At 39.2% G+C, this 19,111-nt stretch overlaps 1 protein-coding gene across 1 annotated transcript in view; it reads left to right on the top strand.

Moving 5' to 3' along the window:
- LOC133616161 (myosin-binding protein C, cardiac-type-like) overlaps positions 1-19,111 on the top strand; it is a 100,231-nt gene that overhangs the window by 16,578 nt on the left and 64,542 nt on the right. Inside the window, exons 4-8 of the mRNA XM_061975303.2 lie at positions 2,273-2,401; positions 4,427-4,504; positions 5,436-5,584; positions 5,672-5,789; positions 12,852-12,900. Coding sequence (XP_061831287.2) covers positions 2,273-2,401; positions 4,427-4,504; positions 5,436-5,584; positions 5,672-5,789; positions 12,852-12,900 — 523 coding nt within the window. The remainder of the gene's footprint in view (positions 1-2,272; positions 2,402-4,426; positions 4,505-5,435; positions 5,585-5,671; positions 5,790-12,851; positions 12,901-19,111) is intronic.

Genomic DNA, 19,111 nt, shown 5'->3' on the forward strand with positions numbered 1-19,111 from the left:
AGTCTGTGACGCTGCGCTGACCTTGCTGCAGACGTAGTAATGATCGTGCTGCCTCACGTCCTGGCATCTCGCGTTGAAAAATGTTTTCCATGGCTTTGAAAAACGCGGCGTATGAGGCACACACGGGAGATTGACGCCCCCATTCTGCGGTGGCCCAGGCGGAAGCCCGACCACTCATATGGCACATAACGAAAGCCACGCGAGCTCTTTCAGTGTGAAAGGACGTGGGTAATAGTTCAAAATAAACTTCACACTGGGTGAGGAAGGGGCGCACGTCACCTGACTCGCCGGAGAAGCGCTCAGGCTTGGAGAGCGGAGGACAAGGGGCAGGAGGAGTGTCGCTAGGCAACGGAACATCTGCGGGAAGTGGACGTCTCTGCTGGATTGATGGGTCGGCCGTAGGGGGAGTCATCGCCTGCAGTGCGGTGAGTACGCTTCCCAGTTGTCTCTCCAATGCGTCAAGGCGGGCGTCTTGGCGTTCCGCCATGGCGTTGACACAAGCCCCAAGAACGCCAAACTGTTCCTCCTGTTGTCCCAGTCGATTAGCCTGTTGTTGTAGCGCCCTCTTTACCGGGTCAGTCTCTGCGGGATCCATGATATTGCCGATTATTTTGTTAGGGTTTGATCGAGGAGGTGATCCCAGGATGCAGAGACTGGAGGCGAGGCTGATTTACAATAGCAATTTAATATGAGTCCAAAAAGCGTAACAAAAAGAGATGGGGCAAAAGTGCACACCATGAATATACAAACAAAAGCAGATCCTTCAGTGGTCGGCAGGGGGGAAAGGCCAGGGCGCACTGAGCTCAACAAAAGGTCCAACAAAATCCTCTTCACCTCAGAAAGGCTAGAAAGCAAATACAAAGAGGTGAGGAATTTAAATAATAAGAAAAGACAACATACCAGGCAGGACGGAGTGAATCATGCGCATACACGTGGAAGGTGCAGAAGACAATAATCGGCAGGGACCAGCTGTCGGTGACAAGCTTATATACTACTGGGTAGCGATTAGTTGCAGGTGTGTCTCGCTGGGGACTAATTGACTGAAGAAAGAAAACAGACAAGAAAAAAAGGAGAAGGCAGGGAAATGACAAAATGCAACAAGCAGAGTTGAAAACCAACATTGAATGCCCGTGACCTTCGATCCCTCAGGCGGTACTGCATCAAAAAGCAACATCAGTGTGTAAAGGATATCACCACATGGGCTCAGGAACACTTCAAAAAACCACTGTCAGTAATTACAGTTGGCCGCTAGATCTGTAAGTTCAAGTTAAAACTCTACTGTGCAAAGCAAAAGCCATTTATCAACAACACCCAGAAACGCCGCCGGCTTTGCTGGGCCCGAGCTCATCTAAGATGGACTGATGCAAAGTGGAAAAGTGTTCTGTGATCTAACGAGTCCACATTTCAAATTGTTATTGGAAACTGTGAACATCATGTCCTCTGGAACAAAGAGGAAAAAGATTATATGTTATAGGCGCAAAGTTCAAAAGCCAGCATCTGTGGTGGTATGGGGGTGTTTTAGTGCCCAAGACATGTGTAACTTACACATCTGTGAAGGCACCATTAATGCTGAATGGTACATACAGGTTTTGGAGCAACATATGTTGCCATCCAAGCAACGTTATCATGAACGTCCCTGCTTATTTCAGCAAGACAATGCCAAGCCACGTGTTAAAACAGCGTGGCTTCATAGTAAAAGAGTGCGGGTACGAGACTGGCCTGCCTGTAGTAATATGTATGTATATGTATATTTATCGATATATACATAGATACATATACACATATATATATGTGTGTGTGTGTGTGTGTGTGTGTGTGTGTGTGTGTGTGTGTGTGTGTGTGTGTGTGTGTGTGTGTGTGTGTGTGTGTGTGTGTTTTAAGTGTATTTGAAGTTCTCCCATTATTCTTTTTTCATGCTTTACTTTATTAAAAAAATTGACATTCACCGTGATTATTGTTTATTTCTTTCTTTATTTTCTTATTTTCTTTTTAAAGAAGCAATGTTAAAGGGCAAGATATGGTATACTTTTTGTTAAACCATTACAATAAAGTAAAAAAACAATGTTTTAAAAATTAATATACAACAAAGTTCAATGGACAAATATTAATGTTCATTTTATGTTATCGTTGTTTGGCCACACATCAGTGTAACAATGTAATGACAACAACATGTTTGTCAAACATATTTGTGACCCATCAGCCACCCCCTAGTGGCCACAGAGTGTATGTCTCATACTGTATGTGTTTGGTCTTTGTGATGATGCGAACACAGAAACTCTATCTGAGGTTCCTGCTGATGCACCAGGAGAGTCAAACGTGTCACAAGAGCAGCGTCCTGCTGCATCCACTCATGCATCCACAGAGGAGCAGTCGAAGGCCCACGATGCCCCTCCATCAGAGGGTAAGCTATTCGAACCAATAAATCCTAAATGCCAGTATTTATTCAGTTAGTCTTGCTATGACTAGATTCTCCAGAAAATGTGTGTGTGAAGCTGTTACTGAAGACTGATTGATGACTTAAAGACATGCATTATCTACCTTTACTGCATCTACATATTGTCTTTTTGCAATGAGTGTGAAACTAAATTCAATATTTAAAATTTTGGGTAATACGAAATCCCCATTTAATAAAACCTATTTGAGTCCGAGTCGACTCTAACTTCCTACACATTTTTAAAGGTTGAGCATTTGGAATAAACAATAATGATAAAGTAATAACACTAAGTACTAACGCTGTCCTAAAATTGGTCCTATACAGTGACATGAACTCATTACAGTAAGTACCGTATTTTTCGGACTATAAGTCGCAGTTTTTTTCATAGTTTGGCCGGGGGTGCGACTTATACTCAGGAGCGACTTATGTGTGAAATTATTAACACATTACCGTAAAATATCAAATAATATTATTTAGCTCATTCACGTAAGAGACTAGACGTATAAGATTTCATGGGATTTAGCGATTAGGAGTGACAGATTGTTTGGTAAACGTATAGCATGTTCTATATGTTATAGTTATTTGAATGACTCTTACCATAATATGTTACGTTAACATACCAGGCACGTTCTCAGTTGGTAATTTATGCGTCATATAACGTACACGTATTCAGCCTGTTGTTCACTATTCTTTATTTATTTTAAATTGCCTTTCAAATGTCTATTCTTGGTGTTGGGTTTTATCAAATAAATTTCCCCCCAAAAATGCGACTTATACTCCAGTGCGACTTATATATGTTTTTTTCCTTCTTTATTATGCATTTTCGGCCGGTGTGACTTATATTCCGAAAAGTACGGTATTACAGTGATGTATAAATAAGACTTTAATTGGTTCTGGACGGAACTTGTAACCCAAAATACTAGTATCTCAATTTAAGGTTCCCTTTTAGAATTCATTGAAATTGCATTATTCCGCTCCATTCCTCCTAAAAAAAAAAAAAAAAAAACGCCAACATTTTAACATGTACTGTAATGTGCTTAAAAATAATCATAAATAATAATAACAAATTAAAAATAATCATGCTTCAAAATAACCTGCTTAGTGGCCTTGTGGTTAGAGTGTCCGCCCTGAGACTGGGAGGTCGCGAGTTCAAACCCCGGCCGAGTCATACCAAAGACTATAAAAATGGGACCCATTGCCACTCCGCATCAAGAGATGGAATTGGGGGTTAAATCACCAAAATGATTCCCGAGCGCGGCCACCGCTGGTGCTCACTGCTGCTCACTGCTCCCCTCACCTCCCAGGGGGTGAACAAGGGGATGGGTCAAATGCAGAGGATAATTCCCCCACACCTAGTGTGTGTGTGACTATCAGTGGTTCTTTAACTTAAATGTAACTTCTCTGTTACATTATACACACTTTTTTATTTGTTTAAAAATACGTTGTATATTATTTGACTCAAACTCGACTTCAATCTGATGCTTAATTTATACTAAAACAAATTCATTAGATACAAATTGTTCAATAATGCAATTTTTAATGCAAAACAACAAATTTCACAAACACCAAGTAGCAAACTTTCCTGACTCAACTCCCACAAGTGATCAAAGCAAGTATACAAGATCAGTGCCACAAGGGATAGTGATAATATTATGGGGAAATTTGCTATTATATCCTTACCCATGATGGAGCAGGAAAGGGCTAGGAATAGGTCTGAGGTAAAATTTCCTATGAAACGCCCTGTCATTTATTTTACATGCACCTCTACTTGCAAAATGTCCTTACGCACAACGCGTTATCTGCCTGTAGAGTGTGACTGTAGTTTTGTGAAATAATGTAATAATAATGTAAAGTAATGTATCGCGCCTAATTGGTTCCAGCCTGGTAAATGCATGTTTGCCATGTAGGATTATCATTATTAAATATGTTAATGACCTTCTAAATACATATTTACGCTGTGCAATGAAGCTAAAGTACTGTACGTGCATGTAGATGGACACCCTCCAGACACCAGACAGGACCTCACTGGCCTCTTCACAGAGAAACCTCAAAGTGGAGAAGTGGCTGTTGGTGAGAAACCTGCAAGTTAAAGTTGAATATTTTATTGAGAATTTAGTTGGCATAGTTCTGTCATAACAATTATGTATGTGGAAGAATAGCCAGTACTGTTGTTGTCTGTTGTCAGCATGTAATTATCAATCTAATGCAGGGGTGTCAAACATGGAGAAAAATCAACTCTCAAGTGGGCCGTACTGGTAAAATCACGGCACGATAACTTAAAAATAAAGACAACTTCGCATTGTTTTCTTTGTTTAAAAATAGAACAAGCACATTCTGAAATTGTACAAATCATAATGTTGTTGTTGTTGTTTTTTTACACTTACATGTTGCGGTTAATAGTATTCTATCTTTATTTGTCGTTATTTATATTTTCTGAATAAATCATGTGATAATGTTAATCAGTCAACTCATTGGTTTTAATTTTCAATCTATCAAGATAAAAAAAAAAATCCAAATCAAATTACAGTATGTTATTTATGTAGTTTGATCATTTTCCTCGACTCGTGCACTAACATCATGTGGTTTATTTTGTACATATGTAGCATCATCTACAAAGATACAAATAATTGCTATTGCGACATCCAGTGGACACATTTAGAACAGCAGTTTTTTTCATTAAAAAACTCATCCCACGGGCCGGATAAAACCAGTTCGAGGGCCTGATCCGGCCTTCGGGCCGTACGTTTGACACCCCTGATCTAATGTCTGTTACTTTTTATTAGATTTTAAATTCTGCAACATGATTTGACTATGAAGTGACATACCCATAATATTCTTAATTTGAAACCACTCTGGGTTAAGTAGGTACAATATGACCAACAATGGAATGAAAATGTTGGTTTTAAAGCAAATCAGCTACAATCGGGCGGAAGGCGGGGTACACCCTAGACAAGTCGTATATATATATATATGATAAAGTCAAATGTACTTCCCTGTCTAGGTGGAAACATTATATTTGTGGCTAAAGTCAATGCTGAATCTCTGCTGAAGAAACCAACAATCAAATGGTTCAAAGGGAAGTGGATGGACCTCGCCAGCAAGTCTGGAAAACACCTGCTGCTAAAAGAGTCCTATGACCGCAACACCAAGGTAGACTATCTGAGATTGTGAACCGTAAGAACAATAAATGATTGTCCCGTACACGCGTATAAATGTACTGCATCGACCCTCAAACAGGTCCACACGTTTGAGATGCACATCCAGGCAGCCAAGGCTAACTTTGCTGGAGCTTACAGATGTGAAGTTTTATCCAAGGACAAATTTGACAGCTGTAATTTTCAGCTGACTGTGCACGGTAAGTGTCTGTTCACACACTAAGATACAGTATATGCATTACATGTTCACAGTCCTTCTCAATGTACTAACACATTCCTCCAATGTAGATATGCATTCCTATGGGGTGCTAAATGTCAAAATCCAAATACACTTTTCTAATGTTCTAATTTTCTAATTTCTAATTTTGAATATTTAGCTCAACTTTCTCACATTTACTGTACATTGCTTTTTCCACATTTAGTCCATTTTCTTTGCATTCGAGGTATAAATGAAATGGTAAGTAAAAAACATTAAATCAAAAGGTCAAATTCGAAAAAAACTAATGAAGCTAAATGTTTAATCTAAATGTTAGTTATAAATGTTTAATCTGAATGGTAAATATACATGTATATTTTAAAGATACATTTCAAAGATACATGTTGAATCTAAATCTAAATGTTATTCTAAATATTAAATATAATTAAATATAAATGATAAATGTAAATGTTGAATCCAAATGTTGAATAAAAATATGACATGTACATCTAAATGTCAAATCTAATTTGTAAATATAAATGTTAAAGATAAATGTTAAATATGAATGGTAACCTTTGAATGCACAGACCCACCAATACCTACAGTCTTCCACGAGTTTGGTCAAAAATGTCCTCAATCAATGTGTTTTTTAAATAACTGGGTTATTATTCTTCAAAATCTTTAAAACAAAGAGCTGTAAAATGTTCATATTCCAGGTATTCCTCATAAAACATGTTTGTGGCATGAGGCCATTTGCACTTTTTTTCTATTAATTTTAAGAAATGTCAGTTTTTGTATCACGACCCACTCTTCCACAAGTGGAAAAAATTACCCCAAGCAGTTCCTATGGAATTTTCTATGAACCTTTAATTCTTAGCAACTCTGACCAGGGGCGCCGCTAGGGATATTGGGCCCCATGAAAAGAATCTTTACAGGGCCCCCAACACAGTGTCATTATTTTTTCTCTATTATAATTTCATCATCATTAGGGGCCTCTCTGGGCCCCCTCCATCATGGGCCCCTAGAATCCGTCTCCTTTACCCCCCCTTTTCGGCGCCCCTGACTCTGACTATTCCATTTACACATCTGATGTCATTTCTCACATCTGATGCAACTTTGAATCTCAATACTGTCCCACTTACTCATCTGATGTCAGCACTCTCACCACCCAGGAAGGGGAAATACCTGATCCACTAAAGACTGTAGGGCAACAGAAAGCTAATGGAGTAATTCCAAATACTGTAAAATCTGGAACTTTGTGTAAGTCAAATATGTAGTAAACTCTGATCGTTGGAAGCTAATATGGTACAATTATTTTTAACTGCTGCTTATCTTGCCAACATGGCCACCAAACACAACTAGTCACGTGACTCTCCTGCCAACATGACCACCAAACACAACTAGTCATGTGACTCCCCTGCCAACATGGCCATCAAACATAACTAGTCACATGACTCCCTTGCCAACATGGCCACCAAACAGAACTAGTCACGTGACTCTCCTGCCAACATGGCCACCAAACACAACTAAACACATGACTCCCCTGCCAACATGGCCCTCAAACACAACTAGTCACATGACTCTCCTGCCAACATGGCCACCAAACACAACTAGTCACCTGACTGTCCTGCCAACATGGCCATCAAACATAACTAGTCACATGACTCTGTTGCCAACATGGCCATCAAACACAACTAGTCAAATGACTCCCTTGCTAACATGGCCACCAAACAGAACTAGTCACGTGACTCTCCTGCCAACATGGCCACCAAACACAACTAGTCACATGACTCTCCTGCCAACATGGCCACCAAACACAACTAGTCATATGACTCTCCTGCCAACATGGCCACCAAACACAACTAGTCATATGACTCCCTTGCCAATATGGCCATCAAACACAACTAGTCACATGATTCTGCTGCCAACATGGCCATCAAACACAACTAGTCACGTGACTCTCCTGCCAACATGGTCATCAAACACAACTAGTCACATGACTCTGCTGCCAACATAGTATTCAATCACAACTAGTCACCTGACTCTCCTGCCAACATGGTATTCAAACAGAACTAGTCACGTGACTCCCTTGCCAACATGGCCACAAAACACAACTAGTCACCTGACTTTGCTGCCAACATGGCCACCAAACACAACTAGTCACATGACTCTCCTGCCAACATGACCACCAAATACAACTAGTCACATGACTCTCCTGCCAACATGGCTACATAACACAACTAGTCACATGACTCTTCTGCCAACATGGCTACAAAACACAACTAGTCACGTGGCTCTCGTGCCAACATGGCCCTCAAACACAACTAGTCACATGACTCTCGTGCCAACATGGCTACAAAACACAACTAGTCACCTAACTCCTGCCAACATGGCCCTCAAACACAACTAGTCACATGACTTTCGTGCCAACATGGCTACAAAACACAACTAGTCACCTAACTCCTGCCAACATGGCCCTCAAACACAACTAGTCACATGACTTTCGTGCCAACATGGCTACAAAACACAACTAGTCACCTGACTCCTGCCAACATGGCCCTCAAACACAACTAGTCACATGACTCTCCTGCAAAGATGGCCACCAAACACAACTAGTCACATGACTCTCCTGCCAACATGGCCACCAAACACAACTAGTCACCCGACTCTTCTGCCAACATGGCCACCAAACACAACTAGTCACGTGACTCTCCTGCCAAGATGGCCACCAAACACAACTAGTCACATGACTCTCCTGCCAACATGGCCACCAAATACAACTAGTCACATGACTCTCCTGCCAACATGGCTACATAACACAACTAGTCACATTACTCTTCTGCCAACATGGCTACAAAACACAACTAGTCACGTGACTCTCGTGCCAACATGGCCCTCAAACACAACTAGTCACATGACTCTCGTGCCAACATGGCTACAAAACACAACTAGTCACCTAACTCCTGCCAACATGGCCCTCAAACACAACTAGTCACATGACTTTCGTGCCAACATGGCTACAAAACACAACTAGTCACCTGACTCCTGCCAACATGGCCCTCAAACACAACTAGTCACATGACTCTCCTGTCAACATGACTTCCAATTACAACTAGTCACATGACTCTCCTGCCAACATGGCTGTGGAGGGGGGCGTGGCCTGCGGGCCTGCCACGGAACGGGGTGTGCTAGGACCGGCCTCGAAGACAGCGACAGGTGTGTGGATGGCCCAATTGGGCCTTGTTATCTAATCACCTGTCGCCATTATTAGCAGCAGCCGGCACGAGACACAGAGTTGGAGTTGGGAGCTGGAGAGCGAGCGAGAGCGACGCGCTTAAAAGAGACTGCTGAAAAGCAATTCCAGACTGTTGTGTTTAAATAAAAGACTGTATTCAAACTGTCTACCGGGCTCACGAAGGATCTTTCGGACTCAGGAGAACCCTCACAGCAAAGAGACCTTTTACAATGGCCCTCAAACACAACTAGTCACATGACTTTTCTGCCAACATGGCCACCAAACACAACTAGTCACGTGACTCTATTGCCAACATGGCTACAAAACACAACTAGTCACCTGACTCCACTTGCCAACACGGACACGGCCACCAATGCGGACCACCAATGCGGACCACCAATGCGGACGACACAACAGTAGTGGGCCTCATCCGTGACAACAACGACATGAACTACAGGGAGGAGGTGAAACATCTGGTTGACTGGTGTAGGACCAAAAACCTGGTCCTGAATGTCAACAAGACCAAGGAGATCATCGTTGACTTCAGGAAGCACCAGTCCAGCCACGCTCCACTCTTCATCAACGGCACAGCGGTGGAGATAGTGAGCAGCACCAAGTTCCTGGGGGTGCAGATAACTGACAATATAACCTGGTCCCTACACACCAGAGCTCTTGTAAAAAGAGCTCAGCAGCGCATGCACTTTTTGCGTCGGATGAAAAGAGCACAGCTCCCTCCCCCCATTCTCACCACATTATACTGAGGCACTATAGAGAGCCTGCTGACCAACTGCAACTCTGTCTGGACTGGAGCCTACAATGCCTCAGACTGGAAGTCTCTCCAGAGAGTGGTGAGGACGGCAGAAAAGATCATCAGGACTCCTCTTCCTCCTATCCAGGAGATCGCAAAAAGCCGCTGCCTGACCAGGGCTCAGAAAATCTGCAAAGACTCCTCCCACCCCCACCAAGGACTGTTTTCACTGCTGGACTCTAGAAAGAGGTTCCGCAGCCTCCGAAGCAGAACCTCCAGGTTCTGTAACAGCTTCTTCCCTCAGGCCGTAAGACTCTTGAACGCATCATAATTAAATTATCCCCTCAACACCCCCTAAAATGGATTAACTCTCTGGAATAAAAAAGACAATATAACATACATCCATAAACGTGGATGCATGTGAAAAAGTGCAATATATTTATCTGTACAGTTATCTATTTATTTATTTATTTACATGTATTTATATATATTTATTTATTTTATATACATATTTATATATTATTTATATATATTTATTTATTTATATATGCACCTTATTGCTTTTTTATCCTGCACTACCATGAGCTTATGTAACGAAATTTCGTTCTTATCTGTCGTTCTTATCAAATTTGAATGACAATAAAAAGGAAGTCTAAATCTAAGTCTAAGTCTAATTACAACTAGTCATGTGGCTCCCCTTGCCAACATGGCCACCAAACACAACTAGTCACATGACTGTCCTGCCAGATTAATTGCCAGTTGCATCAGATGTGAGAGATGACATCAGATGTGTAAGTGGGACAGTCAGAGTTAGTAATTCGAATTAAAGGTTCATTGAAGATTGCATAGGAACTGCTTGGGGTCATTTTTGACCTCAGTGGGAAAGAGTAGGGTAGTTATACAAAAACTGCAATTTCTTAAAAATAATGAAAAGATAAATAAAAATGAAAATAGCCTATTTAAAAGATTGTGAAGAATAACAATTTGTGGGGTCAAAATGCATCTAAGGGTTAAAGATAAATGTTAAATCTAAATGATAAATCTAACTGTTGAATATAAATCTAAATGTTGTTGTAGAAAAATGTATCTTAATCTGTTTATCTGTCATTTCGCTGCACTGTTACTTCATGGTTGTGTCACATTCATTTGCTGGGAACAACGCAGTCACGGTCCTGTTCAGTTGTATCTACTAATTGACATGCAGATGCTTTTTTAGATCTGGTCTTCACAGTTTGTCCTCGGTGGCCTTGTTGACTCAGTGGTAAAAGCAAGAGTATGTTGAGTTTGAAGTCATCAATAATGATTGGTTCAAGTGTGGTGGTTGCCAATATGTCCTCCCCGTTCATATGTTACATGTTCATCTTCTTCCCTGTTCCACAGCACAGCAGTTAGAGATGTGGGCTTATCTTTTTTTCTTCTTCCAGATTTGACAATTAGATTTGACATTTTATGTTTATCATATGTCAATTATATTTAATATGTGCAACATATTTAGATTCAACATTTGAATTTAGATTTAAAGTTTAACATTTAGATTGAACATTTATATTTATATTTAAAGTTTAACATTAAAATTTGACCTGGACCCCCTGATGCCTTATTTAAAACCCACAGTCACAAATCTTGGAAAAATTAAATCAGTTTTATCTTTTAACGACTTTGAGCGGGTAATCCATGCTTTTATTTCATCACGTTTGGACTACTACACATTACCCCCATTTTAGCATCCTTTCACTGGCTCCCAGTTCATTTTAGAATGACTTTTAAAATATTGTTGCTTGTTTTTAAATCTCTCAACGGATTAGCGCCACAAAATATGTCAGACCTTTTAAAAATGTACACCCCCACAAGGTCTCTGAGGTCAGCTGATCAGTTTCTTCTTTTTGTCCCAAAAACCTGTTTAAAATCCGGAGGTGATCGTGCATTTTCTGCTGTGGCTCCAAAACCTTGGAACAATATCCCTCTTGCTATTCGGACGGCTCCCTCTTTAATGAGTTTTAAATCATGTCTTAAGTAGAGATGTCCGATAATATCGGCCTGCTTAAAATGTAATATTGGAAATTATCGGTATCGTCTTTTTTATTATCGGTATCGTTTTTTTTTTAAAATTTTTTTATTTTTTTTTATTTTTTATTAAATCAACATAAAAAACAAAAGATACACTTACAATTAGTGCACCAACCCAAAAAACATTCCTCCCCCATTTACACTCATTCACACTCATTCACACAAAAGGGTTGTTTCTTTCTGTTATTAATATTCTGGTTCCTACATTATATATCAATATATCAATACAGTCTGCAAGGGATACAGTCCGTAAGCACACATGATTGTGCGTGCTGCTGGTCCACTAATAGTACTAACCTTTAACAGTTAATTTTACTAATTTTCATTAATTACTAGTTTCTATGTAACTGTTTTTATATTGTTTTACTTTATTTTTTATTCAAGAAAATGTTTTTAATTTATTTATCTTATTTTATTTTATGAATTTTTTTTAAAAGTACCTTATCTTCACCATACCTGGTTGTCCAAATTAGGCATAATAATGTGTTAATTCCACGACTGTATATATCGGTTGATATCGGTATCGGTAATTAACGAGTTGGACAATATCGGAATATCGGATATCGGCAAAAAGCCATTATCGGACATCCCTAGTCTTAAGACATATTTTTACTCTTTGGGTTTTAAACCTGCGTGGAAGAGTTGTGTGATTTTAGTCTATTTTATTTTCTCTGATGTATTTTATGTATTTACTTGTTTATAGTTAAATGTTTTATAAAACTGACTTTTCTAGTATGTTTGTCTTAACTTCTGTGCAGCACTGTGTGAAACTTCTATTGTTTTTTTTAATGTGCTATATAAATAAAGTGGATTGAATTGGAACATTTAGATTTAACATTTAAATTTAGATTAAAAATTTTACATGTAGATTTGATATTTAAATTAAGATTTAAAATGTATCATTTTTATGCAATATATAGATTTAGATATATCATTTTAAAATGAACATTTATATATAACATTTAGATTTAACATTTTCCTGAATGTTTTGTGTCTGAAATAACTTTTCTTTCCAGATGTTTGTGCCACCGAAGGCTTTGACATCAGAGCAGCTTTCAGACGCACGTAAGTTACCTTACTGATAACATTGTAAGTCTATTTTATGATAAATCATTCATCCTTCTTTGCAGGTTATACATCGATGATTTTAAGAATTAATACACTTTGAAAAACATATGATGTATTGCACTGATGGACTTTTGATTCGTATGTTTCTTAAAGTTTACTCAAACTAAGCAAATCGTACTGCACAACCAAAAATTCCTGTTGGTAGTGAACCGAGCCATATTTTAAAAAAAAGGTAGAGCACATTTAGATAGAATGTTCTTTTTTTAAAGCAGTCAAGTTTCAATTGGCTGTTGTTTCCTTACTTTAGCAGCCTGTCAGAACTAAGAATGGAATTTTGCCTCAGGCAAAAATTTGGTACTCTCTATGATTTCACTGTCCCACTCTTGGAAAATGCCTGCTCTACAGTACAGCATGTCCAAAAAGTATTTTTGTGATTTAACAAATATATTACAAAAGCAAATGGATAGACAGAGCTATGGCAGTTAATTCAAAATTAGGAGTTTTGTCTTATCTAATATACCTCTATAAGAGCAGAAATATCCATACTGTAGTCCATTTCTTTCCATAATTACTCTTGCACAGCCTCATCAATGGAGAAAATATTATGTTTTGCTTCAGATCGTTAAAGCTCCATATCTTTGTTTGATGCAGAATATATATAACATATGTCCATAGAAAAAAGCCCACAAAAGTAATATCTGGTTAATTAGGACATCCCTTCCAATCCACCGGTCAAGGAAATGTTTGATTTAGGAACCCACTTAGATGCAGTCTTGCAATTTGATTAATAGCTTTGACAAATGATTTACCGTACATTCGGGACTATAGAGCGTATCGTAATTCAAGCCGCAACCAATACATTGTAAAAGAAAGAAATATTGTTACATATATAAGACACATCGGACTATAAGCTGCAGATGTATAACGGTATGTTGTGAAATGAGATATTTACACAGAAAGATGCAAGAGCCCCCCCTGATGGCGGTCAGCGAAGAAAAAGCCGTAGATTAGCCGCATGGTTGTATAAGCCGCGGGGTACAAAGCGTAGGAAAAAAGTAGCGTCTTGTCTGGAAATGCGGTAATCAAATAATTCTTATAAAATGTAGAGACTTCGTGGACACTCTGTCCATCATTGCCAATCAACTGTGTGAAAGCTTGGACCACGAACAACTGAAAAAAGTACCTGTTTGATATAAAAACATCACTACATGTGGAATAACCATGGACATGCTAACCTGTTAGGAGCGACGCTGATAAGAAGAGAAGTGGACCGTCAGCAAGGTAGTAAATGTGTATATTGCATCCAAGGAAGCACAAAATAAGAGAAATAAGGACTGGGATTGGAGATCCTGGATTGGTTCCAGAGTGGCCACTTTTTTCTCTGTTTTCAAATAAATCAGAACAAGCATTCTGATAGTACTGTCTCACATCTGTGTTTGACGGAACCCAGAATGAACAGATGAGAAAGCTAAATCCAAAGCTACAGTGAAATTGAAAACTCTTTAATGACATCATACGGTCTAACTAGGGGTGTAATTGTACGCTATCATCTCCGTACACTATCATCATCATACACTATCTTACACTATCTTTATCTATACTTTAAAGGGCCCCTTTAATGCTCACAACATTGGCAGTCCATCATAGTTCTGGTTTTACAAATAATGTCTACAGGTAAAAGTCTGCCCAAAATAGACACAGTAGTGATTTTAGGCGTGTTTTGTAACGGGTTTCAGCACATTTTGGAAAGCCCACCTTGAACTCCAAAATGTGGGCGAATCTGCATCAGCCTGCTGACGTTACCTACAGAAGACTGGAGGCAATTCCATGTTTCGTAGTGTGTGTTTTCATAGCTTCATCCCCAATCAGGATATTTCCGTGCAGAATTGAAAGGAGTTGATGCGTTGCAGTGGCAGGCCGTGCATTTCCCACCTTGGCCTTCAGTGATGTCTCACTTAGTCCGACCTCAGTAAATACCTCTCAAAATGTAATCATTTATGTCGCCACATGATCACGGCTTGAATAATACTATACAGAAACACCCTTGCGCACTACTGGGTATTGAATCACCTCAATTTGTCACTCATGTACAAAACGGGCTATTTTTTGCGCTGCAAAAAGTCAGTGTTCAAAAACAAGAAAAAAAAAATACAAAAATGAGGGGTATTTTACTAGAACTGAGCGAAATTATCTGCCAATAGAACAAGACAATTTGGCTTGTCAAGACTTTCCAAAACAAGTAAAATTAGCTAACCTCAATGAACCCAAAAATACCTTAAAATAAGTATATTCTCACTAATAACAAGTGCACTTTTCTTGATAGAGAAAACAAATATGAGACCTTTTTTCTCATGTTGAAAAATATTCTTAAATGAAGTAAATGCTAGTGCCACTATCTTGACATAATGATATGCGCTCGGCATCATGATTTTTTTTTTCATGCTTGAAGTAAGAAATTATTACTTTAAAAAAGTAGTTTTATATTTGTGAGTGTTGACGACGCAGCTTTGCAACAGTTGATATTCTAGTTTCAAGCATGTTTTACTCAATATAGGTCATAAAATCTCAGCAACAAGCTGTAATATCTTACTGAGATCATTTAGGACCAAAACACTTAAAACAAGTAAAACACTCTAACATAAAATCTGCTTAGTGAGAAGAATTATCTTATCAGACAGAAAATAAGCAAATATCACCCTTATTTGAGATATTTAATCTTACTTAGATTTCAGTTTTTGCAGTGTGGCACATTTAAAAATCAATAAACCCGCATCAGACGTGGTACTGTCAAAACAAAAATAATTGTAACAAACATATTTAATGTGGAAAAAAATCATTTGAACTCTCAATTTGTAACGGCCATTTGATGCTGTATAAGCCATTGGTATTGCTCGTAGTTGGTTGATTCGAGTAGTGGTGGCGGGCAAACCATTTCACTGCCAGGACAGCTTAACTAGTTTCCGGGGTCGGTAGACCTCGTTTCACAAGATCTAGTTTCTCTTTAAATATCCTTCTTGAAAATGACCTTGCAAATATATATCTGCCACCTAATCAACGTTTTACGCTGCTTCTTTGTTGGTTAAAAAAAGTGTGTACCGCTGATTTCTCCGCTGGCCGGGTATGGCCCCGGTGCCACTTTCTGCTTTCGTAAATCACAACTAGTGATTGGATACTTGGCAGTGACAAGTGAGTATCCAATCACAGTCACGTTCAACGTAAGGCTACTGTCAATAGGGATGATGTTTGATAAGAAATTATCGAGTTCGAGCCTATCATCGAATCCTCTTATCGAACCGATTCCTTATCGATTCTCTTATCGAGTCCAGACAGGTTGTTGTATATGGAAAAAAACACACAATATTTGGTTTCACAAAAGCTCACTTTTATTATATAAGAAAAAAATAAAATCTAATAAATAAATAAATATTGACTGTTACCCCCCTAAAAAAATACAATAAAATAAATAAATATTGATTGTTGTTACCCAAAGTGTATTAAGTGGGATTTTTCAGAAAAACTAATATATACAGTAACACAAAAACAACCTGTCTCTGTGATCACTATAGGTGTATAAATAATAATATAGTTTTAAATAAAATCAGTCCCTTGGGCACACAACTTAAAATAATACAGCTCTCCAAAAAGTGCACTTCTGCTGCTATTTGACATAACTGTTTGTTATGATGCTTTGACATTTTTGCACTTTATTTCTTTATTGAAAGAAAATTCTATGAAGAGAAAAGTTGTTTGCAAATGTGGTTACAATGCTAAAAAATCAAAAGTTAAAGCTAAAAAAAGAAATACACTTTATTGAGTTAACATTATGTCTTTATAGGGGGAAAGATGTGATGTTATGAGCTAGGGAATATAACAACTACACTACCCAGCATGCAACGGGAGTGACGAGCATGCGCTGTAGCCCCGAAAAGTGTTGTTGCATGTCGCCAGCCGGCAGCTAAGAATGAGGTTATGAGCACGCTGTGAAAGTAAACGTCAAGAACTCAGCCAACACGCCTCGTCTGCATTATTTATAATTAGACAGACAGTGTGATTTTGTTTTGTTTACAAGGAAAGAAAAACAAAAGTTAAAAAAGGGAGATCATGTTGTATATATATGTATGTGCTGCGGTTGCCTTAAGAACGTTGCGACAGCTGCCGTAAAGGAGGTGCGTTGCTAGCCTGGTTGCTATGTTTCCGGTTGGTCGTAAAAGTGTTCGTCATGTGTTTGTACCATGCTCAAATCTCTCAGTTAATTTATTCATTGGATTATACCTTTTGTTTTGAACTTTATTACACCTTGGAGCGCTTTTTCCGGTCCATTGTTTCTATATGCGCCTAATGACTGAGCTACGTGACGTCATTTCTTGTGAAGTCTCACGGGGCATTTCTGGTCGGGACGGGATTCGTTCCGAGGGATTCGAATAACGAACCAACTCTTTTTCTATACTATAGTGGTCTCGATAACGGGTACCGGTTCTCAAAAAGGGATTTGAGTCCGAGGACTCGGTTCTTTTCTTATCGAACAACCGGGAAAACCGGTTTCGAGTATCATCCCTAACTGTCAACAACTCGTGATCTAATCGGCTATTGCAACTGTCTGTTAACTGAATGTCCTCCGTTCGTTAAACTGCACAGCCGCCATTAATGTTGGTTCAGAAGTCCTCCGGCAGAATTCACACAGCGATGGCAACTAGCTAGCTGAATTTGTATTGGATAAAAGCTCTAACTTAAAAACAGCAACATTAGAGCGTAATATGACATTAAGAGAATATGATGAATAAAATAGAAATAAAATTAACTTTTATTAATTTATCGTCATGATTTATGTTGGGCCAGCAGAGAAGGCCTTGCTGGCCCTGACAGCCCGCCACTGTGAGGAAGGTATGTACCGCTCATAATAATAACTCATACAAAATGGGACATACCAAGCAAAAGGGGTGTATCATGCGGCGTTCATTTTAAGGATTATGACTTTGGTTGGAATTTGAATAGGGAGCAATTTAAAAAAATCAAGCCAATTGCGATCCCGTAAATCAGGAGCACCTTCGAGGGGAGGAACAACTGAGTTAGAACCTACGGAAAAACGTAGAAAGAGAGAAAAACGAGAGAAAAACAAGTTAAGCAGCCAGTTTTCTATTATGCGTCCTCTTCTCCTGATGTTTTCCTCAAGATGCTTAAAGAAATGTTGTCTATGGAAGAGACAATGAAGGAGCAGAGAAGTCTGGTAATGACGATTATTTTGTGCTTGTTTTTTTGCTCGCAGTTTTGAAGTAATCCTGGACCAGGGCGACAAAAACATGCAATTAAAAGATCGGAATAATAGTTTACATGTCTCTATCCACACTGTGTATGCGGGGAAATAGACTCCAGTTCATTGTTACGAGAAAAAATACATAAAAAGAATGTTGGTCATCTGCACGTTATGGGTCCTTCACTGTGTACCGATTGGTACTAAAATGACCGAAGACTTCTGATACGAGTACATGTGCCCTTACACCCCTAGTCATAACGCTCACAGTGCCTCCTATGTCTAGTAGGAGGTCATCAGTGCTTTCTGTTCTGCTTCTGGGACTCCCTCAAAACAGCCGTGACAGCTGCACCCACACTGATCCAACAGAGTGAGCTTTGACTGATGCTGGATGTGCTCAGACACTCTTTCAGTAGTCAAGCTCCTCCACCGGGTTACCACACAGAGGAAGCACAGTTATGTACGAGTGTTGTCACCTCACCGCACAAACCACAGAATCACCTTCCAGTTGTTGTGAGATCACAGGCAGGAGACATGCACACCTCTTGTTGTTTCATGCTCCTGATTCAAGTGGATGAGAATGAGTGTTGGTACTTGGATTCATTCGGCTGCTCCTCGTGGCACACGCAAACATTTTGGGGAAATGTTTGCATTTTTCCTCAACATGAGGACATCAACACAAGTCTTGTGTTGGTACATTCACTAACGCATTGGTGTTGATTGACTTGGTTTAGCACAGCGAGACATTGGTTGGATAGCCTCATCTGACAAAAATATCAGAAACAACAGCATCACAACAGAATATGAACAAAAACAGTGTCTGGTCTTACTATTGGTAGTCCAAAATTCAAGTCAACAAGGCTAAGGAGGGACTTCCTGCTGCCTAAAAAAACATAACTGTGGGGAAAATAAGTATTTGATCCCCTGCAGATTTTATAAGTTTAGCCTCTATATAAACAG

This window comes from Nerophis lumbriciformis, linkage group LG15, assembly GCF_033978685.3.
Source record: "Nerophis lumbriciformis linkage group LG15, RoL_Nlum_v2.1, whole genome shotgun sequence".
Lineage (NCBI taxonomy): Eukaryota > Metazoa > Chordata > Actinopteri > Syngnathiformes > Syngnathidae > Nerophis > Nerophis lumbriciformis.